The 27001-nt window shown below is 67.1% G+C and overlaps 1 protein-coding gene across 3 annotated transcripts in view; it reads right to left on the bottom strand.

The window, feature by feature from the left end:
- ABR (ABR activator of RhoGEF and GTPase) overlaps positions 1-26333 on the bottom strand; it is a 32417-nt gene extending 6084 nt beyond the window's left edge. Inside the window, exons 1-17 of one of the 3 annotated variants that reach the window (XM_059829090.1) lie at positions 26273-26333; positions 21473-21661; positions 16303-16397; positions 15346-15531; positions 14426-14533; positions 13603-13663; positions 11002-11054; positions 10630-10770; positions 10167-10288; positions 9885-10050; positions 9627-9749; positions 9477-9552; positions 9228-9332; positions 8621-8695; positions 8377-8474; positions 8137-8268; positions 53-112 (exon numbers count right to left, since the gene is read on the bottom strand). In XM_059829090.1, coding sequence (XP_059685073.1) covers positions 53-112; positions 8137-8268; positions 8377-8474; positions 8621-8695; positions 9228-9332; positions 9477-9552; positions 9627-9749; positions 9885-10050; positions 10167-10288; positions 10630-10770; positions 11002-11054; positions 13603-13663; positions 14426-14533; positions 15346-15531; positions 16303-16397; positions 21473-21661; positions 26273-26333 — 1851 coding nt within the window. Of the gene's footprint in view, positions 1-52; positions 113-8136; positions 8269-8376; positions 8475-8620; positions 8696-9227; positions 9333-9476; positions 9553-9626; positions 9750-9884; positions 10051-10166; positions 10289-10629; positions 10771-11001; positions 11055-13247; positions 13294-13602; positions 13664-14425; positions 14534-15345; positions 15532-16302; positions 16398-18235; positions 18354-21472; positions 21662-26272 lie in introns of those variants that run through there. The other 2 variants (XM_059829091.1, XM_059829092.1) reach the window with 2 other exon arrangements.
- Between the last annotated feature and the right edge of the window lie 668 nt (positions 26334-27001).

Here is a 27001-nt window from a genome sequence, read left to right as displayed (position 1 = left end):
GAAGGGGCTGCCATCAAAGCGAGGGGCTGTGGGGCCCCGCGGCCCTGCTTACCCCATTCATCTCAATCACGTCCATGTGCCAGTTCTTCGTCTGCACGGCCTGCGGGTCCAGCTGCGGGGAGAGATGGTGTGTGAAATCCATGCCAGCCCCATGCCAGCCCCACTGCCGCCCCAGCCCAGTGGCCCCTCAAGCCCCAAACCCGCAGACGGTGTTGGGCACGGGACATGCTCTTCCCTGGCAACATGCTGCCCACGGCAGGAGGATGGAGAGGGGAAGGTCTGGGGTCCCTCTGGCCGTGCCCTGAAGCCAGGTGGGCTCAGCCTCCCCGCCCAGTCCTCCCCTGAGCCCCCGCGAGGCAGCGCTTTAACCCATACCCGAGCAGCAAGAAATTTCCAAGAAATCAGGACTATTTCTGGCGGCAGATTGATGAAACAGAACTAGGGCAGCGTTTTCCATGCAGAAAAACAACATCTCCCCATAGCCAAGGCTATTTATAACCCCTGGGAATGACAGGCTCTGCTATTTCTGGCTTTGGGGCTAGCGGGGGACTCAGTGACGCTGCCCCAGCGCCCAGCCGCCGCGGCGAGGTGCTGGCGTTCCCAAGGCCCCGGTACGTGCCGCGGCGGGTGCCGGGTCTCAGGGCTGGGCAGAGATGGGTGCAGTTGCCTCTTGGGGCTTTTCAGTCCCCAGCTGGTGGCATCGATCCAGCCCCATCGATCCCTGTGATGCATGGGGCAGGCAGCGGGGTAGAGCCCGGCACTAATGTCCCTTCAGGGAAGGGGACAGGATGCAGGAGCTGGCGGGGGCTGACGGGGCCGCGTGCATGCAGCTGCCAGATGAGGCTCGTGCCAAGCGTGTGGGGTCACTCCTCAAGGACGTGGGGTTTTCCTACAGCTGCTGGCTTAGGAGATGCTCCGGGCGAGTGCAAAGATGTCCAGAGCTGCTGCTCCAGCCACGGAGCTGCCATTCCCCTGCCCCAGCTTCTGGCTGCCCATGAAACCGCCATATGTTGTGATGGGGGGGACCCTGGGGCCCCTCGCGTCCCTCTTGCACACCAAGACCTCATGCTCCCAAGGACAGGCTCGAGCTGCCCTGGCTCTCGGCACAGACCCAGCACCATGGCATCACCCCACACCCAGCCCCGTGCCACGGTGAGCCCGAGCAACTCCTCGGTGGCCGCAGCGCCACGGGAAGCACTGCCGTCTCCAGCATGGCCTGAAACACTGCAATCTCCAGCGCGGTCCAGGAATGGTTCCTGACGTGGAGCCCTCCCCAGTGCCCCAGCCCCACACACGGAAGAGCCTGGCGAGTGCCGTGCTGCCTCCTCCCCGCCAGCCCTGCGGCTGCCGGGAACGGCAGCGGGGGGAGTGCGAGGAGGAGGAGGAGGAAGGCTGCAGCTGCCCTGGGCTCCCGTGGGGCCCTGCAGCAGGTTTGGACGCCAGGATCACGAGACTGCAGCCAGACCGCTGCCAACCCCAGCTCTGCTGCTCCAACCCCCCCGCGTTTCCCCGCCCAGTGCCGGATCACCCCACGGCACCTGAGGCCGGACACGGGCAGCACCGCCACACAACCACCACAGCCAACGCCAACCCAACACCGCCTGTCCCACGGGGCTCTCACCCCTTTTCCCCGCACAGCACGGTCCCACTCATGGCAGCATCCAACCCTGCGAGCCCCAGGCAGCAGCAGCAAAGCCCTTTGTGCCCCCGACCGCATCGGGAGCTGTGGGCCTCCCTGCTCTGCAGCACGAGTTTAATTGCAACCACCACATACGTCTTCCCCATCCCCGTCCCCCGGGTCCCTCTGGCTCTGATGGCCCTGGCAGCTCACATCTGGAAGGGCTTTAGCAGGGCTCTGAAGAAAGCTTTAATAAAAGCCAGGTTGGCTGCCGCCAGCGCCACAGACCTTACCCCGAGCATGCTGCCTCCCCACAGCTGCTTGCCCCTGGTCGGGCAGAAGCACCCACATCCAGCTCCCCGCAGCTGCTGGCACGGCCCCGAATTTGGGCTAGTTCAGCTGGCGCCGCTGGCCCGAGCTCCCTTACAGCTGGGGCAGGTCCCCGCGTACCCACAGTGCGCCGGGCCGTGGCCTGGCCCCAGCGCTTCTCCAGCCCTGCCCGTTGGCACCCTGCGCAGCAGGCAGCACCGCCGCACTGCCCGCTCCCCACAGGAAGCAAAGCCACGGCCGACGCTTCGTCTCCAGGCGTGGGAGGACGGACGGGAGCATCCACCCACAGTGCCAGAGGCAGCTCCTGCCCACACGGCACTGGCAAACACCCAGTCTCAGCTACCACCACCACCATCTTCTCCTCCAAAGGGAGCTGCCTTGCTCCAGCACAGCGCGGGGACGTCCCAGGCCGGTGGGGAACTGCTGGCCTGGGAGCCCCGGGGAACAGCCTCCCTGCCAGCGCTGCGCAGGATGGCACAAGTGACACACTGCTGTCCCAGATGTCAGCTCCTCTTCAGCAGTTTGGCGCTCAGCTGGCTTCAAATACCAGCCCGTGCCTGGAGAAATGGCTCAGCCAAGTCACCGGTGCCTCTCCGGGCTGCTCCCTCCTGCGTCTCAGGGGACTCTCAGCAGCAGCGCAGCATCCATGCCCGGGCCAGCATCCACCACGGTGCCACGATCATCCACGGCGAGGTGAAACACCCCCTGGTTCCAGCTGCAGGGATGTGCCATCATCCCATTTTCCCAAATTATCCAAAGGTGTTTGCTTGTAGGACAAGGTCCCTGGTGGCAGAGGGAAAGGCAATGGTGTGGCAGGCGATGAGCATCCCAGCGCTTTGTGTGTCGTGGGGAGGCTCCAGTCACAGAAGGGCCCCCCAGTCCTGATGGTGCTTGCCTCCTGCAGCCCCTGCCCGCTGCTTGTCCCATGCATGGGGCGACTGGACGCAAGGTGACGAGGCCACATCCTGGGATTTTGTCCTCAAGGCACCTTCGAGGAGCACATCATGGATACAGCTCCTGCGCGGGCAGTGGCAGCCAAGACAGACCCAGGCGCAGCGCCGGCTCCCCGGGGCTCACAGGTGAGGAGCTGGGACGGCTCCAAACCCTCAAGGCAGCTCCCCAGGGCCCCGAGCGCCGGGATGCTGTGGTAGGGTAGGGGCGGCCAGGCTGGGCATGTCCCTTCCTCGTGCCTCACGCCCATGAGGTCACCCAACCATCAGCCCGTGAAGCCATCGGGATCAAAGCAGTGACTCAGCTGGTGAGGCCATCTCCGCCACGGCCCTGGGGAGCTGGATCCGGGGCGAGCTGCTACAACCAGGACTGCTTCCCATCACCGCAGCATCCATGGACCCCCCAGCCTGGCCTCCCCCGGCTCCGGCAGGCAGATGCCCCCACCAGACCCCCAGACTGGCAGCTCCCTCCCCGGGGAACAGGCGGTCCCTGAGCCGCTCCGTGTTGTGGGGGCAGAGTGGCCCCCATGCCAGCGAATGCTGCCGGTGGCAAAGCATAGTCCCAAAAAAAGCAGCAATTCAGAGCCTCATCTGAGAGCGACCCGAGAAGCGGCAGGAGCCCACAGCACGCCAGGACTGTGCACAGACCTGCCGGGGCCGCATCCTGCCCCTGCAGCCCCAAGTGCTCCCGGTCGGCAGCAGGCAGGGAAGCCGACAGCCACAGCGGGGACGCGTGGGGCTGAGAAATGAAACCCCCTCATGTTTTGACCCAGCAACAGCCGGCGGCAGCCACCAGGCAGCTTCCTCGCGCAGCCCTCGCCGCCGCTTAATCCCCTCTGTGGGAGCAGCGGCGGCGGCACAGAATCGAGGTTAATGCCGCTGCGTCACAGGCAGCCCCGCTGCCGCGCCGACAGCCCCGTCGCCAAGCAAACCCTGGCCCCACTGCTGCCAAACCGAAGCCCCACGTGCCCAGGCAGCTCCTGCCCGCGGTTGCAGCCAAGCCCCAAGCCAGCAGCTCCCCAGGCAGGGGGACCCCGCAAAGGGAAACCCCCGGGGTGAGATCGCAGGGGCTCTGGGACAGCCTGTGATGGTGCTGTCCCCCTCCCTCGTCACCTCTGTTGCCCACCCCTGCCCTCCATCCTCCCCCCAAAGATGGGCAGCACCAGCTGATGGGGCTGCGACAGGGCTGTGAGCTCGGGGAAGCCTGGATGGACCTGGCAGGGGGGGTTGCAGACCAAGCAGCACCCTGGTGAGAGGGGGTACGCAGGCGCTGGGTGCTGCAGCACCGCAGGAGCCCGGCCTCGGCCAGGGCAGGGGAGCTCGCCCCGCTCCGCAGGATCCCCCGGCACAAATGGCTCAGGCCCCCCGGCCCCCAGCGCACAGAGGGAGAGGGAAAGAGGGAAACGAGCACCCCACAGGCTGCTAACTGCTTCTAAGAGCTCCCAAAGCACCCAAAGAGCCTCCCCGCTCCACGCACAGATCCCACAGCCCTCTCCCCACAAGCAATACACCCCCCCCCATCAGATTCCCCTGCACCCCACAAAACCACCAGCCAACAAGCAGAGCCCGACAACACGGCGAAGCTGTCCCAGAGCCCGTTGGGCGCCCACCACCGTCCCCTCCAGCCGCCCCCCCCCGCACCCCGAGAGGCACCTTCTGCCGGAGCAGCTTGCTGCGCACCCTGCCCCACAGCCGGGCGCCCGTGTTGGGGGGACGCTTCCCCTCGGGCTCCTCCACGCCGCGCCCCGGCTGCTCGCCCAGGGGGCCGGGGCTGCCGTCCGCCTGCACCGCCACCTCCGTCATCGCGATGACCGCTTCAGCTCCGGGGAGGCGAGGCGAGGGGTGGCCGGGAGGGCCCGGGGAGGGAGGGATGGGGCGGGGGGGGGGGGGGGGGGGGCCGGGGCTGGGTTAGGACAGCACCCGCATCCCTTCTGCTCCGGGCGGCAGGTCAGCGGCGGTGGGGGCGGCGGGGGCCGGCGAGGGGAGCCCGGCTGGGGCGGCGGGGCGGCGGGCGGGCAGGGCTCATCCTCAGGGTGTGAGCCAGGCTGGCGAGCGGCGGCTCGGCAGCCCCAAAAGCCTCCCTCCCCCTGCGAGGAAGTGACTCAAAGGCAGTCGTTCCCCCCCCCCCGCCCCCCCCCGGCGGCCCCCACGCGTTTAACTCTCGCCCTGCCACCCGCCGCTGCTCGGGAGGGCTGGCGGGGCTGCCCGCCCCCCCCGCCGCCGTGAGCCGCTTCCCTGCGCCATCGGCGGCCGCGGCCCCCGGAGGCATCGCCGCTGTCGGCCGCAGCATCCCCGGCTCTGCGGAGGAGCCAGGCTGGCCCCTCGGGCCCGGCAGTGCCACGGCGACGGGACTTCGGGGGTCTGCTGTCATCCCCCCCGAGCCTGCCCCGGCCCTTGTCAGCCCCACTGCCAGGGGGTGGTGCGGTAGGGCGGGGGGATGCCCTGGAAGGGTCCCTGCCTGCCCCACCGCTCCTCCTGACAGGCGGGGACACGGCGAGGTGCAGGCTTGGGGGGCACTTGCACTGCCCCCCGGTCCAGCCCTCAGCAGCCCCCCTGAGTCCACATGGGTCACGCTGTGGGTCCCTGCAGGTCCAGGGAGCCCTGACACCACAAATCTCCCCCTCCGGAGCCTCCGCCAGCCCAGCGAGAGGGACGGACGGATGGGCAGCTATTCACTGCAGGTACAGCAGGCACCATGCCCATGACACACAGGCTCTGCTTCAACAGCCGCATCCCCCCTGTGCATCAAACAGGGGCTGGGGAAGGGGCTGCTCCATCCTGCCCCGTCCCCCCGACATCACCCCGAGACCCCCGTCATGCACCCGCTGCCCATCTCCTCGCCCACCCCAGGGCTTGGGGGCCAGATCCAGCCTCTCCTCTCTGCAATGTGGGCACAAGCGCTCGCAGGCTGCTCTGTCCACCCCCGGCATCTGTCTGACACCCCGCCACAGCACCAGGCACCCCTGCCAGCACCCACAGGACACAGCCCCACGTGAGGCAGCCTGGCTGCTGGGAGCAACTGGAACAGCTCAGAGCAGGGCTGAGCCCTGCAGCACCAGGGATACAAGGCCCCCAGGAGGACATAAGCCCCCCATGGCACCTCCACCCTGGCCACGGCACATCCCAGCCTGGGAAACCTTCCCACGGAGCGGCTGGGCCCATGCGGCATGGCGTGCCCACCCTCCGCTAGCCATGGGGATGGGGTGGGGGGTAGGGGTCCGACACTCGCCACACCACAGACCCCTTGGGACTCATTGCCAGTATGCTCGAGAGGAGGCTGGGGCCGGTCCCCTCCGTGGACCCAGCCACGTCCCCTGTGCCAGCAGGACATGACTCCCGCCCGTGGCACCTCCGCAGCCTCAGGAAGCCCCCACTGCTCCCTGCAGAGGGGCTGCAGCCTCCCCTCCCACACTCTGACCTGCTCCCGCCGGCCCGTGATGCCACTAAACTGCTTTCGTGGCCGACCCACATGCCTGGGCCGTCAGATTATTGCGGGGCTGTGGGCACAGCACCAGCCGCGCAGGGGGGTTCTGCCATCCTGGCAGCCCCCCTCCCACACCACGGGTGTTTGCTGAGCTGCTGACCCCAGCACTCCCAGTGTCTCCCGCTCCTGCTGTTAACTGGAACCAGCAGCAGCCCACGACGAGCCCAGGGACCAGCTGGGGTAAAGACGCATCGAGGGCAGCATCGCTGCCTGAACAGCTCAGGGCAGAGGGCAAGGGCGCAGCGCTGGGGCTCGGCCACAACCCAGAACCCCACAAGCAGCACTGCCCATCCTGCCCATAGCTGTGCTGCCCTGTCCCTGCCCTGCCACCCACCCCACTGCCGGGACAAGGGCCAAGCTGTGGCTCAGGGTGACGGCAGGACAGCCCCAACCCTGACACTGCTCTGTCCAGCCGGGTCTTCCTTGGGATAAGCAGCCCCGGCGCCTCCTCTCTCTCCCTTTCTTCCCCCGCGACTTTCGCACAGCGAGGACGAGCTGTGCTGTACCCGTCCTGGTCCCGACCCCCGCGTCTCCCAGCGTGACTCATGTTTGTTGACCCAGGCTATTTTCAAGAGCGCAGCTGGGCCGATCCCCATGGGGCATTGAGCCCCTTCCCTGCCCCAGCACTCCCGCTTGGCCCAGTGCCACCCCCACGCCACCGTTCCCCCAGGGAGGGGGCAACAGACGGGTGATTTTGGGCATGAACAAGCCACTGACGAAGCTGAGCCCCAATCTCCCCTCCTGCACCCGGTGCAGCGCCGACCCCCCCAGTGTCCCCTTCCCAGCAGCATTTCCGTGCGGCTCCCCACTCCCCAGGGACCTGCCCTCAGCCGCTTTCCCACGGAGCAGGCGGCCACGCCGGGCCCTTTGAAGTGACCTTGGGTCGATGGCTGTGTCCCGGGCGTGACGCTGTCCCCAGCACAGGAGGGAAGGCAGCCAGACCGGGGGGTCCCCACCAGGAAAACACAGGGGCACCCCCATCCCAAACCATCCCCGCTGCCCTGAGCCTCCCTGCAGCCTGGCCAAGGGAGGTACTGGGGCAATGTGGGGTCTGGGGGCTGCCTGCCCCCTCCTCTATCTTCCAGGTCCTGCTCACCTGGGAGCATCTCAGGGCAGCCCAGGCCTCCATCCTACCTGCCTGGCAACCGCCAATCAGAGGCGGCTCAGCCGTTGCCCTGGAAACCCCCGTTGCCATAACAGCAGCTGATGGAGGCGCAGGGGAGGCAGATGGTGGCAGAGGGGGACAGCCACGGCTGGCAGAGAGGGACTGGGTGGCTGCATGCTCAGAGCCCTCCCTGGGGTGGGTGCCAACCCCCTCCCCACAGCCCCCTGGGGCTGCAGCACGGAGGGCGGCAGGATGGAAATGCTTCCAGCCCAGCCAGCCTGTTTGCCCACCTCTCCCAGCTCCTTGCCTGGCACGCGCTTGCCTTGACCTGGGGATTAGGACTGGACACACGCCTGGGGGGTGGCTGCCAGCTTTGCCACCTCCCCAGGACCCCCTCTCACTTTGTCCCACCTTCTCCCACAGCCGCCACGACCCGGGACCATCACCCACACGCCTGATGCCCACCCACCTCGTCTTCAACCCCGAGCCACAATCCCTGTACACCGCACCCAAAGGCAGAGCTGCCTGCCTGTGCTGCCAGGCATCTCCCATCCCAGGCATCACCCCAGGGCAACCCTCCCAGCCCAGGCGCTGGGCGCCAAGGGGTCCGACACTGGGTGAGAAGATGCCCAAAAGCCCCAGTGCGTACCTGGATCTGCCCCTTGCCCATGATCTTGTCCACGATTTCGTTGTTGTCCTTGTTGAGCTTGGTCTTGTCATAGCACTTCTCATAGCAGAGGATGCGCAGGGACTGGGAGCCTTCCAGCTCAATCTCAAACTCCTGGGGTGCGGAGGGAGGGTAGCTTAGCCCCAGAGCAGCTTCAAAACTGGGGCTGGAAGGGAAAGGGGGCGGGCACAGTCCCCTCCCTGCATCCCACCCTCCTCTCACCTCATTCCACTGTGGCTCAGTGGTGTCCCGAAAAACCCTGGTCTTGGCTTTGCTGACGAAGTAGCCGAAGGAGTCTACCTCCAGCGTGCAGTAAAGGTCTGGGGGAGCAGACACCGCTCAGCGCCTGAGGAATGTCCCCATCGGCTCCCAGGGGACCGCTGTGGGCAGAGCGGGGCCACATGCTGGACCCCAGCTCCCCCACTGGCACTGGCCCCTCCAAGCAAGGGTGGGCACCCACACTTACTGGCAGACTGCTTGAAGCCCTTGGCAGAGTGGACGATGACGTGCAGGAACCCATAGAGCCCGGGGGACTCGTCGTCTGTGGCAGGGAGAACAGAGGCTGCGTCAGGGCTCAGCTGCCACTTCCCATGCCATGGGGCCAGCGTGCGGGATGGCCGTCCCCGAGGCAGCCTTTGCCATAGCGAGCGCTAGATGCCCACGGTGACACCCCAATGTCCCCAACCCCCCAGAGGGCCATCCCCAAGGTCTGGAAGAGGACACGTATCCCCCGCTGCTGATCATCCCTGCCGGACATCCTGAGCTCTCCTGCTGCTGGACAGTCCTGGGGGAAGTGCCCAGTAGGGCTGGCTGCGTCTCGCCCTGGGGATGCCCTGGTCCTGCCAAGCCCAATGGGGTGCTGGAGAGACCCCCAAAAGCAGCCCCATGTTGCAGCCGGGATTGCTCTGCCTGGGAGCCTGACTCTGCTCCGGCAGTGCCACCTGGTGGGTAGCTGTCCCCCTGCACAGCCAGGGTCCCCAAGCAGGGACCCCGCTCCAGCCCAGGGACCCCACAGCTCCTCCCTGGCATCATCCGGAGGCAAAGAGAGACCCGCCAGCCCAGGGGACGCTCACCGTCCTTATTGCTGGTGACCGGGATGTTGTGGACGGTGCGTAGCTTGAAGCAGGATCCCGTGAGCACCTGCAGCTCCACTGAGCTCAGGACGAAGGCCTGGAGGTCTGGGAGAGGACAGGAGAGGAGCTTCAGAGGGATGCAGCCAGCGCTAGCCCAGGGACCGAGCAGGCTGTGATCCTGTGGGACCTCCTCGTGGTCCCTGGGGTGGGCCAGGAGCTCCAAGAGGGCCTTGGCAGCCTCAAACTTACCCTTTTTCTGCAGTTTCTGAATGGCCTCCCTCCACTCGGACCTCTCGTAGTCGGACGACAGCAGGAAGAGGTAGCTCTGCAAGAGAGAGGGCAGTGCGGCAGGCTGTGTGCAGGCAGGGCTGAGCCTGGCCCCCAGCCCGCCCTCCTCACCTTCCCATTGCGGTTGTGGATGCGGAAGGGAATGGCGGGTGAGTTGAGGAGCAGCCAGAATTCGTTCTCAAACATCTTCTTCTTGAGGCGCTCGATGGCCCGGCTCTGCCCCTTGTTGGCTTTCTGCAGGCAGGGAGTGGACAGGAGCTTTTGCAGGTGCCCTCAGCCCCGCCACGTCCCATCCCTGACCCCAGAGGAAGGCACCCACCCCGGCAGCAGGTCCCACACCCTCCCCAACCACCCACACCCTCTTCTCACCTCCTTCTGCACCTCGCTCTTGATGGCTGAGATCTTCATCTTCATGTCCTCCAGCTCGTGGTCGGGGATGACGTGGACCTGTGGGCAGTGCTCCGACTCCTCCGGCGAGGGGAACACCAGGTCGGCCAGGGGCACGTACCACTTGCAGTCGTACTGCTGGTGCTTCCTGCGGTCAGGTGCGGGCACTGAGTGATGCCTGACGCCCTCCGCACCACGTCCCCCAGCCCACTGGAGGACAGGGGGGTTGTGACACATTCCCCCCATGCCCAGCACCCTCCTTACCCCACTGCCGTCTTCTTCAGCTTGGCACAGAGCAGCACGTCGGTGAAGAGGAAGACGTGCCGCAGCTTCCGCGAGCCCTCTGACAGCTCCACCAAGAAGCCATCCTTGACAAGCTGCCGGGTCTGCGGAGCAGCAGGGCTGGCGTGAGAGCAGGCAGGGAGCAAAGGCCAACAAACCGCAGGGGACAGATGCTCCCGTCCCTCTCCACGGCTCAGCCACCAGGAGCATGGGAAGGTCCATGTCCTCCAGGTGCTACTTTGAGTCCCGTATGCTCAGTAGGGTGCCGGCAAGCAGCAAGGACTAGGTAGAGCCCTAACCTTGCACGCAGGACTGCGTCTAGAGGAAACCCTCCATCTCCTGGCCAAGCACCGTGGAGCTCCTCGGGGTGGAGACACCAGCCAGGGGCTGGCAGAGGGCTCAGCCCTCACCCTGTGCCCAGGCACTGCCCTCCCCACCACCTCACCTCCCCCTTGGGGGTGGTGACCGCTGTCCTCCGGGGATCGATGTCCTCATTGATGCTGGAGAGGAAGTTCTGCGAGATGCGGAGGGCGTCCTGGAGCAGTGGGTAGTCGGGGTGGTCAGCCGGGGTGTGCTTGAGGAGGTCCTAGATTGGGACAGGTGTGGGTCAGCAGCCCAAGGGCACTGCCCTGCCTGCAGCACCCACCCCGGGCACCCCCTGGCAGCGCTCCCCACAGCTGTGGGTCCCCAGGAGTAACAGGGCACGGCTGCAGCCCCCCACCCAGCGGGGCCACCCCAGCCCTGGCACCAAGCGAGCACAGCCTCCCCCTGCAGAGTCCCCCACTGCCCCCCGCCCTGGGACTGGCGTCACACTCACATGCAGGACGAGGGTGCTCCGCGTCACCCGGTCGATGGGTTTGTACAGCAGCGCTGCAGGGAGAGAGGAGGTGTCAGCAGCCACCCGCCACCGGGGCCCGGCCCCTCTCCCACCCGTGAGAGCCAGTGCCGCACCCCGCAGGGGCAAGGAGGAGAGACCAGGTGCCCAGAGACCCCCCCACATCTGCACAGAGCCCTGGGCAAGTGTCCAGGGTCTCTTCCACATGGAGACGGATGGCTGGACCATCACGTTACTGCCCAGAGGTGCCAGGGCTCACCAATACAGCCCCGTGCCAGCGTCACGAGAAACCACGGCCGGGCTGGAGCGTGGGGTGAGGACAGAGCCCAGTGCTAGCAGCTGCCTGATGCATGCCTTGATTTCGGGGCTGTGCCAGCTTCACCAGCAGCACGGGCACCTGCGGGGTCCCCACTGGGGTGACGAGCCTGGACAACTGCCGCATGGCACTTGCTGTGCGGCACTTCCCACGTGGCCATCCACTCCAGCCATGGCCCCATGTCAGCAAGGTCTGCCCCTGCCCCGAGATAGGGCCCGATGGGGACACTGACCCAGACACCATGTCCTCCTCCCCTCCGCTGCCACAGGTCACGGGTGGCAGAGCCGGAGGGGTTGTCGCAAACACCGCTCTGCCCTGACTGCCACCGGCTGCAGGACGTCCCCCCCGCCACTGTGCCAGCGCGTCCCCTCGGGGGTGAAGGACCACCCCGGGCACAGTGCAGGCACTGGCACCGCCAGCTTGCTATGTGGTGGCTGTGGAGTGGAAGAGCCGCTCATCCCCCACAGCAGCCGGCAGCTTTTTCAGTTTCTCTTTTGGCTCAGCGGCAGGTCCCGTCCCTGCCCTGCCCTCGCAGGGCTCTGCCACCCCACAGCACACCCTGTATCCCCCCACCCCGGCCAGCTCTGGGTGCAAGGGGAATCCAAGCTGCTCCATTAGCAGCAAGACCCCCACCTACAGAGACCCCCGGAGCCAAGGCATTGTCCCAACACCGCTGCCCCGTGTCCCCTCCCTGCAGTCCCCCGTGACTGCACGTGAGGCTCCGTCTGGGGCAGAGGCGCAGAGCTGCCCCACACACACAGCACAGACACCCCCTTTCTCCTGCTGTGCACCATCCCAGTGGGAAAACGGCCCCGGGAGCTCTTCAGAGGCACGTTTCACTCCAAGCAGCTAGACCCTCCTCCTCCTCCCTGTCTCTTTGGGCGAGCGAAGGCACAGAGCACATCCATGGTGCTGCTCCCCGCACCCATCCACTCACATGTCTCCCTGGGCTGCTTACACCCACGCCGATGCCTCTGGGTTTTCCCTTCATTTCGGTCCACTTCCCCAAACTGCCGGGGCCAAGCGGGGCCAGGCTTTGGGCCAGGGGAGAAGAGGGAAAGGTGCTGCCCACCCCACCCTGCGCTATGAGCCATGGGGGTCTCCCATCCCCTTTCCCGTAGAGGGTGCTGCTTTGTGGCACCCAGTCCTGAGAGACGGAACCCCTGTCCCAGCAAACAGGGGGTCTGCTCGGGAGGTGAGGACATGGGGCTGGACCCCGAACCAGAGGCAGCATTCCCCACAACTCCATGCCAGCAGGGAAAACTGGAGCCCCGATCCCTGTGGCAGCCAGCGACAGCCCTGCTCCGGGATGGAAAGGGCAGGCGGGGTGTCCACCCCTTCCCCCGACCCACGGGGAGGATGGACCCTCCTGCTGCCCTCGCTACAGGCACAGGCAAAGCACCGGGGAGCCCCGGGAGGGGCTGTTCCAGCACAAGGGAGGAGCACTGGGCTCCTCGCCGGCACAGTCCCGCCAGCCTGGGACCCACAAGCAGGCGGCACAGGGCCAGGCACCGGCAGGCAGGGATGCTCAGCACCTCTCCTCCCCAGCCGCCGAGAGACAAGCGTTCCAGCCCCACGATGCTCCCAGCCTCCAGCAAGCAAACGGGGACCCCTCCCTACCACCATCCCCGCGGCACAGCCCAGGCAGAGGGGGGTCCCCCCGCCTGCCCCACTCCCTTGCCATCTCACCGCCAGCACAAGCCCCTGCCTGGCAGGGAAGGCGAGCGCATGGCTGCATGTGCAGGAGCCAAGATGATTCAATAGAGCCTGGAACAAAGACGCTCCCAACTTCAGGCTGCAGAGCACGATGCAGCCTCCACCCCCCAGCAAGGACAGCCAGCCCCGGGCCAGCGTCCCCGCAGCATCGCACCCCACTGGCACCCAAATTCGGAGCTGCAACCCCCCACCTCACCGTAGGTGCAGTTACAGCAAAGCCGGACGACGACGAGGATTTCCATGGCAGCCCCGTCTCCGCGCAGCCATCTCTGCCGCCCCGCAGCAGCTCAGCCTGGCTGCGGCACGGCATCGGCCCCTCAGCATGGCTCTCGGCGCAGCCGGCGGGCGGGGAGGAGGGGGTGGGCAGGGGGTGGGGGGCTGCTGCACGCCCCCAGCATCCTAAAGAGCTGCGTTCCCCCCCATCCTTGCTGGTTCCGCACACGGGAACACAAAGGGCTCCACTCACGGGAGCCGCTCAGTAATTCATCTGCGCCGGTCCCGGGCGCAGACAAAAGGCTGTGTCCCCCTCCCCACGCCCGCGCCTGCCGTACCCTCCATGGTGACGGACGTGTGGCTCTCCTTCGAGTCCTTGGGGCCCTTCACCTTCAGCTCCTAGGGAGGGAAAGGCCCATCAGAGCAGCCCACGGGGGGGCTGGGGTGGGGAGGAAGGTCATTGCTCAAGGTCATGGGGTGCCCCCCACCCTTCCTGCACCCTCATATCTCCCCCTGGCCCCAGCCTGGCCATGCTGGAGGCCACACATGGGTGCTGGGTGGAGGTCTGTAAGGGGTGCTGCCCAGCCAGGAGCAGCTCTGGTTGCACCCAGCAGCTGGGAGACAGTGGACCCACAGGGCAGCCCCCACATACCCCACGAGTCTCCCTGGAGCAGGGCACCCACAGCTGGCGTGGGGAGACTGCTGGTCCCACTGAGCTGAACAGCCCTGCTGTGGAGGGGCTGCGGGGAGCCGGGCTGTGGCCACGGAGGTCCCTGTTGCTATAGGGGAGTTGGGCATGGAGGTGCAGCCAGCAGATCAGCCACAGGTGCCCAGCACCCAGCACCCACACTCACTGGACGGGGTGAGCGGGTGCAGGCTGCCCTGGCATCCCAGAAATGATGGCAGCGAGGGCTGAGCCCAACCCGAGCTTGCATGAGACGGGGGGGGGCAAACCCCCACAACACCCAGAGGCCACAACACCCCCGCACAGCCACCGATGGCCCTACCCCAGGGCTGGTCCCCAAGTCCCCAGGGCAGGGAGAGCATCTCCACAAGGCACACGCGGTTGGCTTGGCCATGGCGATGGCATTCTCTGTCCTGCACCGCAACAGCCCGGCCATGGCAGCCCCGTCCCCCCGGCACAGCCCCGGTCCAGTTTACCTCTGAGATCTTCTGGAACTGGTAGTTGCTCTGGCTGCACTTCTCCGCGGTCTCCAGCGCGATTTTGTAGTTATCCACGAAGGCCTTGTAGACCCCCAGCTGGCTGGCCTGCGGGGAGCGGGGGTTAGCCGGGCGGGATGCTGAAGCCCCCCAACAGCGTGAGGGGCCAGGCAGCTGCTGAGGGGACACTGCCCAGCGCTGTCCCCTCCCGGCAGGACACATTGCCAGACCATGCCCAGCTGGGGGGCTGCACGCTTGGCCCTGCAGGGAAAGCCCTTGCCCAGGGCAGGATGGTGGGCTCTGATCCAGCCCTGTGCCCCCACAAACCTCTGAAATCCAGCAGAAAGCCAACAGATGCCTGGACAGCGGAGGCTGAAACTCCAGCTGCTGCCCAGCACCCTGCCCTCTCCTCCTCCCCTCCCTGGTATGGCCATGGCCACGGCACCCATGGGCATAGCCTGTGCTCCCATCGCAAGTCCGAAGCAGCAGTGGCAGGACCTAGACTGTGACCCCAGGGAGCCACCGCCGCAGGCAGCCAGGGGTGAAGAGGCAGAGACCCCCTGCCTCTCCCCAGAGAGTCACCCGCACGCCTGGGCTCCTGGCAGCCCCGCAGCAAAGCCACACCACGTACCTCCAGCCAAAACCCCGCCACGGTTGCACCCAGGACCCGCCAGCTGTGGGCATCCCCACTGCAGCAAGGGGCACGGAGGCTGCACTAACTCCCATCCCGGGATGGGAGGGCTTGGATAGGCAGCGGCGGCTGCTGCAGAGAGGGATGCAACTAGCCCCACAGCCACTGGCGAGCATGTGGCAGGGCATGAGCTGAGCCACACTATGGGGCTGAGTGCCGCAGCACAGTGCTCTATCTCCCCAGCCCTCCTCCTCTTCCAAGCGGAACAAGCCCCGGGGAAGGCGCGTACCAGCTTCTGGAAGAGGTGACCCATGGTGACGTTGCTGTCCCACTGCTGCACCTTTGGGCACAGGCTGTCATAGAACTCCTTGTGGATCTCGTAGATGTCCTGGATCTTGTAGAAAATGGTCTCGATCTGCTGGAGGGTGAGGACAGGCTGCGACGTAGTGGCTGTGGCCTTCAGCGGCTTCATAGGCTGCCGAAGGAGAAGGGAGAGCATTTGAGATGAGGGCTGGGAGGAGAAGTGACCCCGAGACTTCTCCACCCTGCGGCTCGTGGCAGCCCAGACCCACACCCCGCAGGCAGCCCTGCCCAGGCCTGCCACCACACCGCAGGCAGCGATGGCCATCTCCTCCACGGCCATGCTAACGCTGTTGGCGCAGGAGCCTGGGGATGCTGGGGATCTGAGCCAGCAGTGAGGGCTGCCTGGGACGGGTCCTGGCCAGCAGCTGGACCGAGGGGCTACTCCCAGCTTGTGCATCCCCACAGATTTCCCCATCCATGGCGGCGGTGACCCCTGTGTTGTGCAACAGCGTCTCTGCCACGAGGGCCAACGAATCCGCAAGAGGAAGCGGAGCTATAAATACCTCCCCACCAGGCACGCTGGCAGCAGGGGGAGGCGAGACGGGGGCGGCCAGACCACAGCAAGGCTGGCTCTGGCACGGCTTCTGCAGCTTTGCTCCTGCCCGGGTAGTGCCCGGACCAGACCTGCCCGGGGGAGGCTGTCCAGGGAGAAATTACCCCATCCATCCACCCATCCACCCATCTGTCTGCCTGTCCATCCATCCATCCACCCACCCATCCACCCGTCTGCCTGTCCATCCATCCATCCACCCATCTGTCTGCCTGTCCATCCATCCATCCACCCATCCACCCATCTGTCTGCCTGTCCATCCATCCATCCACCCAGCCATCCCTGCTGGGGGACGTCCCTGGAGGGAGTGCCCGTCCTGGGGGCTGTGCTCACCAACAAGAGGGCCTCCAGCTGGTTGATGTAGATCTCCTCGCTGGCCAGGAAACCGGAGAGCACCAGCTTCCGCATCTCCAGGCCTTTGCCAGCATCTCGCTCGCCCTGTGCAACACAGCAAGGAGCCTAGCTGAGCCAGCAACCGGCACAGGAGGAAACCCATCATCCCACCGACCCATCCCTGGGATCCCCACGTGGGCATGTGTCCCTGCCGGCATCGAGGAAGCTCCATGGCAAGGGCCGGGCAAGTGCCCGCTGGGCAGCACAGCCAGGCTGGAGCCAGCTGGGAAGCCACGGGCTGCATTGGCTTCACTCCCCTCCCTGCTCCCGGCTGGCCAGAAGCCCGGTGCCGCTGGCAGCACTCCAGGGTGGTGCACGGCATGGCAGGACTCTCCCAGGGCAGAGTCTGGAGGCGCCCAGTGAAATCATGCCTGGCAGTGGATGGTGCTGCCACGTGATCCAGCACCACCCTTCTCCCCAGCTGAGGCTTTCCCAGGAAAACGCCACCCCAGCGGCCACAGCCCAGTGGCACCAGGGCTGGACCCGGGCTGTGCGGGGCCACGCTGCCGCTCCAGCTGACAGTGGCTCAGCTCGTGCCCGTATCTGCTGCAGCACCAATGCTCCACCAGCACAACCCTCACAGCAGAGAGACAGGCAACGCTCAGCCGGGCTGGTGGGCTCCGGGACCCCCAGCGAGGCTCTGGCAGCACCCAGGCATGGATGCCCCATGTGCCCCTGGACTGCCTCGAACACCCGGTGTGCCCTGGCCTCCCCTGCAGCACTGTTTGTCCTAAAAATCACACTCAGCAGCCGGGCTTTGCCATGCAGATGGGGACCAAGCAGAGACACAGGGACATAGTTACGGGGTATATTGGTCCTGGTTTGCCCCTGCCTGCACACTGCCTGCCCCTGCCAGCCTTGGTCGCTGTGCCTGGCAGCTGCAAACACCCAGGGGTGCATGGCCACGGGGTGGGCACAGCCACAGATCAGCACCTCCCCATCCCGCTCCAGCATCCACCAGCCAGCCCCAGGGGCTGCTGCACCAAGCAGGGTGCCCACCCTGTGGCTCCCCTCCAGGCTGCCCCATTAAGGCCAGGCCATGGTGACCAGCGCGGCAGGGGGGTGCGCGGGGGGGCCAGTTTTGTGCGCCGGGAGCTCGCGGGCTCCTTGCCACCGATTAGTCACGGGCTCTTCCTGCTTCCCCCAGCCTGGGCCCTGCGCGGGAGCTGGGGAGATAAGGGGCCCGTCCGTGCCCAGGACCCGCAGCGCCCCGCGGAGTTGATGCCAGCGGGACCCCAGTGACCCAGAGGAGCAACCCTAAAGCAGGGCCCGGCGGCCACCCCGTGCCGGAGACCCCAAGGAGAGCGGGGCCGAAGCCCTCCTCCAGCCCCATGCCAGCACGCTGGGGGCACCCAGGGACCCCCAGCAGGTCCAGCGAGAGAAGGGTCCCGGGCTGCGCCTGCCAGCGCAGGGGTCCTCCCGGGGCTGCCCCCCAGCACTGCGGTTTGGGGCCGTTTAGGAGTTGCTGGTGGCGGTGCGGTGGGGCAGTGGCAGAGTGTGGTCCAGCCCCTTCCTGAGCATCTGGCGCCGGCTCTGCTGAGCCACGCAGCCCCCCCGCAGCAGCACACATGACTCCCGCTCCCCCAGGGGAGGAAGGCTGGGTGCTCACCCCGCTCTGCGCAAGCACCCCCTGAGCGCTTTACACCCGATGCCTGGCGCAGCCCTGACCGGTGCCCCCGGCCACAGGCACTCCCGGGGGGGTGGCAGGACCGCAGTGATGCTTCCACTGCCCCCCCGACTATGCCCCCCACCAGCACCCGCCGCACCGACCCAGGAGCTGCTCCGAGACCCGGGTGTCATCAGCACCAGCAAGATGCCCCTTGTCCCCCCCCCCAACCCGCTGCCCAGCGCGGGAGCGGGATGCCCCCGCCGCCCACCTTCTCGCCGGCCAAGAACGGAGACCCGGGGCTGGTGGGGGTTCCCGGCTCAGAGTCATCTTCATCCTCCAGCACTTTATCCAGGTACCCTATGGCCTCCTCTTCCTCCTCCATGGCTGGCCAGGCAGCGGGGGGCGGAGGGGACCCCGCGAGGCTCCAGACGAGGGGCTCACGCGGCCGAGCTGCCCCGGCTTGACTCAGCCTTGGACGCCGGCCACCGCCACGGGATGAAAGGAGCCATTATGGGATCCCCGGTGCTCCCGCCTGCCCCAACTCTGGCCCTCGGCCCCGGCGTCCCAGCCGCAGCACCAGGCGCTCCCCGAGGCGGCTGCACAACCGCTTCCGAGCGGCGGCGGCAACTCCGGGGTCACCAGCGATGGGACAAGAGGGACAGCCTGGCTCTCCCCTGGCCTCCGCTGACCCCCGGGGGGGCCGCTGGCGGTGGAGGGCCGCTGCCCGCCGCCCTGCGCCCCAGCCAGCCTCGCCGCTCCGCCCTGCGCGCTCGCTACAGGAAATGCATCTCTTGGCGCTGGAGGTGGGGCGGCTCCGCCGGCAGCGTGTGGTCAAGGCTGGGGCGCACGGCAGCCGCCTTCCCCAAGCCGGCTCTCCCAGCGCTGGCAGAGCTCAGGTGCCCAGCGAGACCCATGGGGAGGGGTCCCCTGGCCCCTGCCAGGCCCTCCGCGCCCTCGCCATGCAGAGCAGCCAGCAAGGGGAGAGCACCCATCCTGCCTGCCACGGCCCTCTGGTCCCCCCCGTGTCCCGCCATCAGGCAGAGAGCCGGACCACGGGAGATTGCCACCAGCGAGACATGACCTTGGAGGGCAGCAGCAGGACCAGGTCCCATAAGGGGACCTGGCTCCGCACCCCCAGAAGGGTCCCGGACCTCTCCCCACCCCAGAGCAGACCCGGCAGCTCCACAGGGCAACGCAGCTGAGACGCACGCCTTTCCACAGCATCTGCCCCCCATCCCATGGGGATCAGCACCGGCACCTCGCTGCTGCCCCAGCCCGACCACAACCCCGGGGCAGCCAGGGAGCGGGGACGTGGTGTGACGCCTGTGAGGAACATCGTGGGCCCTGGCGAATGGGGCAAGAACGGGCTGGGGACACTAACGCAAGAACTGTTTCAGCAGTTTCCCCCAGCTCTTCGGTGGCAAAAGGGGAACCAGTGGCCGCATGTTCTCTGCCCGCAGGAGCCAGCTCTCCTCCCCGTGCCTGTCCAAGCCTGGAACAAACTCCTGCTGTGAGAAGTGGGCAGGGACACAGACACGGGGACTTTCCAGAGCCTGTGCCCACGCGGCAGCCCAGGCTTTGCCCAGCCTTTGCTAAGAGGGGTCTGTACCGGGGCATGAGGACCCTGCCCGCCATGGCCAGGTCCCCAGCGCCAGGAATGCTCCCTACCCAGGGGAAAGCCGCCTGCAGTGCCAAACCCAGCAGCACCCGTGCAGGGGCTGGGCCACCATCCCACACTGTGACCACGATGCTTGCATTTCCCAGGCGGGAGAGGGAGGGATGGGCCATGTCTGCACCCAGTGGCCAAGGGGCCCCAGATGTGGTCACAGCAGCCCCAGGAGCTTGCAAGAAGAGATGCTCCACCAGAAACCTCCTCCAGCCCCCAGGCTGGGAGGTGACACCTCCAAAAGGCAGGGACACCAGTCCTGCCTCACCGGACAAGAGCGATGGGGTAAGCCCAGCACCCCGTTCCACGGGCCATGGCGGGACCCGCACACGAGCCTGTGCCCGTCGCGAGGCTAGACACGCAGAGGGACGAAACATGCTGGTATTCAGACGATGCTCCACTAAGCCCGGGCACAAGCAGCTGCAGATAAAGAGATGGAGGCAGAGCCGGTGCTGAGCTCCAACACTTCTTAATCCTGTTAGTGCCAACCGCGCCGGCTTCACCGCCTGTGTCCAGCTGCAGCACCCTCCACCAGCCCCCAAGGGCACCGCTTTGCCAGCATCCCCCAGGCTCTCGCCCCAACCCCGCTTCACCAAAGACCACCCTCCGCTATCCCTGCCAGCCCCCGGGGACGGAGCCCATCGCCCTCAGCTCCTCCGTTGCCAACCCCCCCTGCCCACCCCCGGCAGCGGGCTGGCAGGGCTGGGGCTGGCAGGGCTGTGCCCAAGGTCCCGCTGGGGGACAAGGGGCCCCGAGCGCGGCTGGCTCGGACCCAGCCCCGGGACAGGGTCCTTCGCGCAGCAGCGGGCCGGCTCCGCGCCCCCCCCCCTTCCCCCGGGACCGCCGCGGGCCGCGCTGGGTGCGGGGAGGAGGATGCTGCGCGGCGGCGGGCGCTGGGGAGGAAGCCACACCTCTCTTCTCCTCTGCCTCAGCATCCGGGTTAAGGGCTTAACTCTTTCCACGACAAAAACCCTCGCGTTTTCCAGCCCGGCCTCCTCCCCCTGCCAGACCCCAGCCCCCGGCCCGCTGCCGGACCCCGGCCGCTCGGCCAGCGGCGGGCGCCGGGGGGGACCCCCAGCGCGGGGCCACGCTCCCCAGCCCGGCCCCGAGCCCCGCGCCGAGGGGCCGGAGGCGCCCGCCGCCCTGCGGGAGTCCGCGGGGGCCAGGGCACACCCCGGGACGGTGTCCCCGGGGACCGCGGCCCCACCGCCCCCGGGCTTTACGGCAACTTTTACTCCGGAAAAACACTTTTCTCCCTTCGCTTTCCCGCCCCGCAGCTCTCCCAGCATCCCTCCCGTGAAAGGTCCTGGATGAACCCCAAGGGCTTCCCGAGGACGTTCTCGGAAGAGAGGCGGGGGAGGAGGGGTTAACGCTAAGTTCCGCAGAAGAGGGGGGGGTCAGGGTGTCCCTCCCCAGCTGGTGGCTCGTCCCCAAGTGCCGCTAGATGGAGCTGGCGGCCCGGCGGAGCGGCTGCGCCCCGTCCCCGGGGGCTCCCCGGGGACCCCACGGACCCCCCGCCCGCCAGCAAGCCCGGCTGAGTTCCAGCACCTGGACCCCACTCCCCAGCCGGCCCGGGGCTGGCTCTGCCACCAGCACGGCACGACGGGGCAGGGACACGTGTCCCACCGACGTGGCACCCACACAAACAGCAGCTGAACAGGGTGCTGCTCCCCGGAACCCCGAGGGCCACGGGCAGCAGGGTTGGGGGTGCCAGGGGACAGTCCCCCAGGTCACAGCAGCACCAGAGCACCGCCAACACTGCTGAACCAACCGCGCTGGGCACCCCCGGCCCCGGCTTCAACAGCACCCAGTACAGAGCTCTGCGTCCCGAGCACCTACCCCTGTGCCGAGGCCATCGGTGGGTGTGGGTGAGACGCCGTCCCCGCTCTCCTGGTTGCGGGCGCTGAGCTGGGGGGACATGGTGGGTGACTCGTCGATGTAGGGCATGGTTTCTGAGCCCTCCGGCAGCGCCTTGGGCTCCTCGTTGCCCTCGGCGTCGTACTCGTCTGCACCATAGTTGAAGTCTGCCAGGGGAAGAGAAGGCGATGGTGAGCGCCCAGGCAGTAGCGCAGCCAAGGGTCACCGCATGGGACACCACAACCGTCCCAGCTTGCGGTGACCTGCGAGCGACTGACCCCGTGTCCCATACCTGGGGCCATGCACGGACACGCACCCACAGCTCACCCCAGCCCAGGCGGACTCAGCTGCCTGCTTTCTGCCTGCCCGGCCGAGCAGGCAGGGCATCACACAGAGCATCCTCAGCCCGCAGGGCATCCTCTGCTCGACACACTTCCCTATATTTACATAATTAACGGCACCAAGAGGCCTCGTTTGTGCAGGGACAGCTGCTCTGCCAGACGCCCTGGCCCCACGCAAGCGGCTCTGCCCTGCTCGCCTGGTGGCCACCATCCCTGAACCATCCCCAGGGAAGGATGGAGCTGGGCTGGCAGCCACGGCTGCCGTCCTCCCCGCTTCCCCATGCCCATCCTCCTTGGAGCGTGGGAACGGGTACCAGGACACCTGGGTCCATAGCACGGAGGATGCTGTCACCCGCCCTGGAAGAAGGGAGACGGCGGCAGCTCCATGGCAGGTGGGTGGCTCGGGCCACGCTCGGGAGGCAGAAGGGGTCTGCTTTCCCCGGTGCAGGATGAGGCCACCGTGCAGGATGAGGCCACTGCCACACCAGGCCAGCACCCATTTTTGGATGCCCTACGCTGTCCTACAACCCCTCCCCATCGTCCATGGCCTGAGGGAAACCGTTTAGGGGAGCCGGAGCCCCGAGTGAGAGTGGGGGGGGTCTGAGGCCTGCGGGGGGTCCCCGGGGCGCAGCAGGGGAACCGGGGTACATCCTAACCTGTTACCATGGAAACGGCAGCGGCTCGGTGGCGGCGGGAAGAGGCGGCTGCAGCAGCCCCGAGATGCTGACAAAGGGGAGGGGGAAGGGAGCCCGGCTGCAGCAGGGGTGGCCGCGGGGTGCAGCCGGCACCCCCCACCTGGGGCCCGCAGCCGAGACCCCTTCGGCAGCTCTCGAAGAGGTTGCCGGCATGGCTCACCCAATCCAACCCCACATCAGCCCCTTGCTCCCCTCCCTGCCCAGCAGCCCCACGGCTGTCCCTACAGGCCTCCCGGACACAGGCAGTGGTGGTACCACAGCCAAGACCCTGGCCAAAACTGGGTGCAGCCGTCCCAAACCAAACCACGCACCACTGCCACTTTGTGCTCCCATGGCCCCACTGGTCCTGGCCAAGGACTCCCCCGACTCCTGCCAACACCACTCAGCACATTAACATTGCATTTGGCTTTGTATCGAAAGTGGATAAATCTTTAAATCACAGAGTGCAGCAAAGTCTGCTCAGGCTGGGGGAGCCCTGCTGGTGCTACTGGGGAGGGACTGGGGTTCCTGTCCTGTGTCTGGGGCTGGGATGAAGAAGAGCTCCGACACAGGCCAGACATGTCCCAGCTCCGCCAGGAGACTGCAGCCCCTCTCAGACCTCACCTCATTAGCACTTAGCAGCTAATAACCATCCCTCAGAGGCTGGGGTGCCACCCTCACTGGGCCACTGCAGCCCCCCTTCAACCCAGCAGCTGCCAGTGACTGGGAATGAACAGGCTGGATGGGCAGAGATGGGGGAGCCCATAGCTCCCCCCAGTCCCCAGCTTCCAGACAAAGGGGATCCCCAGCTCTAACCCACCCTGCCTCCTGCGGGTGGGATGTCCCTTGTCCCTCCTGCCTTTGACGGGTCGCAGCTGAGATGCCTCCAGCACCGGCCAGGAATGAGTTGGTGTCCCCCCATGATGGCCACCTCCCCGAGACACCCACCCCACGCAGCTCCCCACCCAACCGGGCACTGTCCTCGGGCTGGGGATGCCACAGAGAAACCCAACCCCCTTTGCCCAAGTGCCCTTCCCCATCAGGCGGGGTCCAAGGGAGAGCCAAGGCAGCAGGGAGGGGACAAAGCTGATGGTCCCCACCAGGCACACCAACTCGGAGGCCGTTAGGCTCCGCCGCCTCGCCTCCACCAAGGCCAAGGTCTGCAGCTTAACCGCGGGGCGGACAACGGGGGCAACCAGAGCGGCACCGGCACTGCGGGAGACCTGGCAACCTGGGCTGGGTTGGCTCGGCAGCAGGGTAACGAGGAACACAGCTTTAATGAGGTGGCTGGGGACCCTGGGAGGTGACACCCGCAGCGGTGCAGGGAAGAAGGCGGCATCGATGGCACAGAGGGGGAAGGGACTGGCCTGTGGGGATGCGGGCACAACCCGGCGCTCACACAGCCAGCCATTGCTCCCAGTTGGAGCAGATCTACATCCCAGTCCCAGACCGGAGCTGGGGATGAGACCTACGGGCAGTGCCTCAACAGGCACCCAGGGAGAGGGACCCTGCCCTGCCCACAGGAGAGAGGATGGAGCCGTGTCCCCATGGCTCCAGCTGTGCCTCCAGCTGTGCCACCCGTGGCCTTGCAGTATTTATGGGGCTCTCACCTGGGGAGGCTGGGCAGAGGGACCTCCCCAGCACCCCCAGCACCCGCTGCAGGGAGGGAACCAAGCACCACCAAGCAGCCAGGACAGGCGAGGGGGACATTGCTGAGCGAGAGGACACAGAGGGGCTGGCCCCTGCGTCTCCCTCCCTGTGGGGTGCTCCTGCCACCCAGCCAGCCCAAACCAAGCGCCTCCCTCCTTCCCCCGCAGCTGCATTGCCCCTGCAGCCTGTTCCTGTGCCCGTGCCAAAACCCAGTGCTATTTTTGCTCCCGTTTTTTAGCAGCAGTGGAAATCCTCCTGCTCCACCCCAGGCATAGGCACCGAGGGGATGGAGGCAGCCTGGCCCAGGGGAGCCACTCTGGGGGGTGAGGACACCCCTGCCCTACAGCCCCGAGCTGGATCCAGCCCCATAACACACCAAGAGCTGGCACCCACAGGACACCAACACCCATCAGGGCCATGGGTGGCATGTGGCCCCAGGAGGGTGATGGGGCCAGGAATGTGTCCCCATGGGGGATTATTTTCCCCAGGAAAAAAATGTTTCCACTCTGCCACGTCTTCCCAGGTCTGACCTGGGCTAATCCCAGCACTATGGTCCCCAAGAGGGAATGCAGCCAAGGACAGCAGCCGGCTCCTCCCCAACCTGGACGGGTGACAGCACAGTCACAGCAGCTCAGGGTGGCATTTTCTTTGCTTTCCAGCCAGGCGCATGCTGTTCCCTGGCACCCTGGGAGCACACCGGCACACCCCAACGCTTGCCTGTCCTATCCCACTGCCAGGAGAAGCCAAACATCTGCACGGAGCCTGCAAGGTTTTGGGGAAACACTGCAGTTTCCCTGTGCCTGGGTGAAAATTCACCATGACAACACGGATGCGTGAGCTGGCCTCGGACCTGCCTCCGCGGGCCTCCTCCAAAGGGTGGCTCAACACAAACAGCATCTCCTCCGCGCCTCTGCCTTCCCTGGCATGATGAAGGCCAGACCCTTCTTCGCATCCCCCAAAACACTGACACGCTGAGCAGCCTCCCCCGTGCCTCTGCCCTCCACGGCAAGAGCAGCCAGAGCAGGATTCGGGACGGCAGAGCCATTGCTTTGCAGAGATGCTGTGGCTGGGAAGGAGCGCGCGGAGGCTGGGGCTGGATGCGGCCTCCGGGCTCCAGCCCAGCCGCCTGCACAAGCTGCACAGACCCCAGGACTGCCGCTGCTGGATGCGGCTTACAACTGGGTGTCAGAGGCTTTGGGATGGAAAACTTTGGGGGGGCTCAGGCATCTGCAACATGCCCCCTGCAGCTCCCATTCCCTCCAGGGCATGGCAGATGCCAGATCTGTGCAGGGGGCACTGTGCCCCCGTCTCCGGAGCATCCCACCTTCCCACACACCCACGCCAAACCTCGCTGCCCCGCAAATGCCAGGCTCCGAGCTCAACACTGCACCCCGAAACCCACCCCTAGGGTGCCCATGCAGTACAACGCTCCCCCAGAATGAACAACGGGGACCCCATAACCGAGCCCCGCCATCCCCTAGCCATGTCCCTGACTCCCTTGGCTGCCGCTGAGACTGCTGCCGCGGGACCAGGACCAGCGTGGCTCTGGGGCTCATTCCTCCCCGCTGCCCGTCCACGGAGATTCACACTCCCCGGGCTGCTGCAGGCCGCCCCCGGCCCCGCCGGCTGCCAGCCCCGGGTACCGACACCGCGTTGCCACAGCATCCTCGGCGTAGCGCCTGGGAGCTCGCTGCAAAAATCACGACTGGGGGAGAGGAGCCTTCCCACGGCCACGGAGGGACAGGGATGGGACGCGGGGCAGAAAACACCCACGTCCCCGAGGACCCCCGTGGGCAGCGCCAGCTGCCAGGCTGCTCCGGCCCCCGTCACCCCCCCTGCTCACGCAGCCCCCCGGAGCGGGCAGCAGCTCCCCGCAGCCCGGGGGATGCTGGACCGACTCCGGCCAGCGCTGCCCTGCCCCCGGGGCGTGCGGGATGCTCAGGGCGGGGAGCGCGACCCCCCGCCGGCCCCCGCTCAGCCCGGGAGCCCCCCGGCACGGGCTCGCCGGCACAGCATCCCTCCCCGGCGCGCCGCAGCGTTACACAACGGGGAGCGGGGAGCCGCCCCCCGCCCCCCCGGCCCCCCTCGCCGCCCCCCGGCCCAGGGCACGTACTGCTGTAGAGGGTGTCGATCCAGGAGAGCCGCGGCAGGCCGCGGTGGCTCAGCGGCTCCATGCTCGGGAGGGCTGCGCCGGCTCTCAGCCCCGCCAGCCGGCTCTCATCCCACACAAAGGCAGCGGGCGAGGGCGGGAGGCGGGGGGCCGCAGGCCCAGGCGGGGGCTGGAGGGGAGAGCCGGGCACGGCCGCCTGCCCGGGCACACGGCGGCTCTTCTGCCAGGGGTGCCCAGGGAAGGAGGTGCCGCCCGGCGATGGCAGCGCGTCCCGCCTCCCGCCCCTGCCTCGCCGCGGGGAGCCGAGCTCAGCGTCCCCCCCGCACGCAGCCACGCCGACCCTCCGCGGGGGTCTGGGGACCGGGGAGGAGGAGGGGACGGCGGTGGCACGGGGGCATGCGGCTGCCCCCCAAGACACCCCAAGGAGAGTGGGGGCAAAGGGGGAACCCGGCTCCATCACCCCTTCCACCAGTCTCATCTGCTTCCCATGACCCAGCGATGCTGTGCCCCCTCCCCAGCAAAATCTTGCCAGCCCCTCAAACCGCTACGGCTGAAGGACACAGGCTCCCCCCAGCCCCGCTCCCCCCGGCCCCGCTCCCTCCGGCAGAACCAGGACCCCCGGGACCCCATACAACTGGGGTGGGCAGAGCGGGGCGTGGGCCGGCAGAGGTTAAACCGCCCTCCCCAGCTGCATGTAGCCAAAGGAGATCTAAAGCACCAGAGTGATCAACC

The sequence above is a fragment of the Gavia stellata genome, chromosome 25, assembly GCF_030936135.1.
Source record: "Gavia stellata isolate bGavSte3 chromosome 25, bGavSte3.hap2, whole genome shotgun sequence".
NCBI classification, from domain to species: Eukaryota; Metazoa; Chordata; class Aves; order Gaviiformes; family Gaviidae; genus Gavia; species Gavia stellata.
Note: the sequence above shows the minus strand (reverse complement) of the source record. Positions and strands in the feature narration are given on the sequence as shown.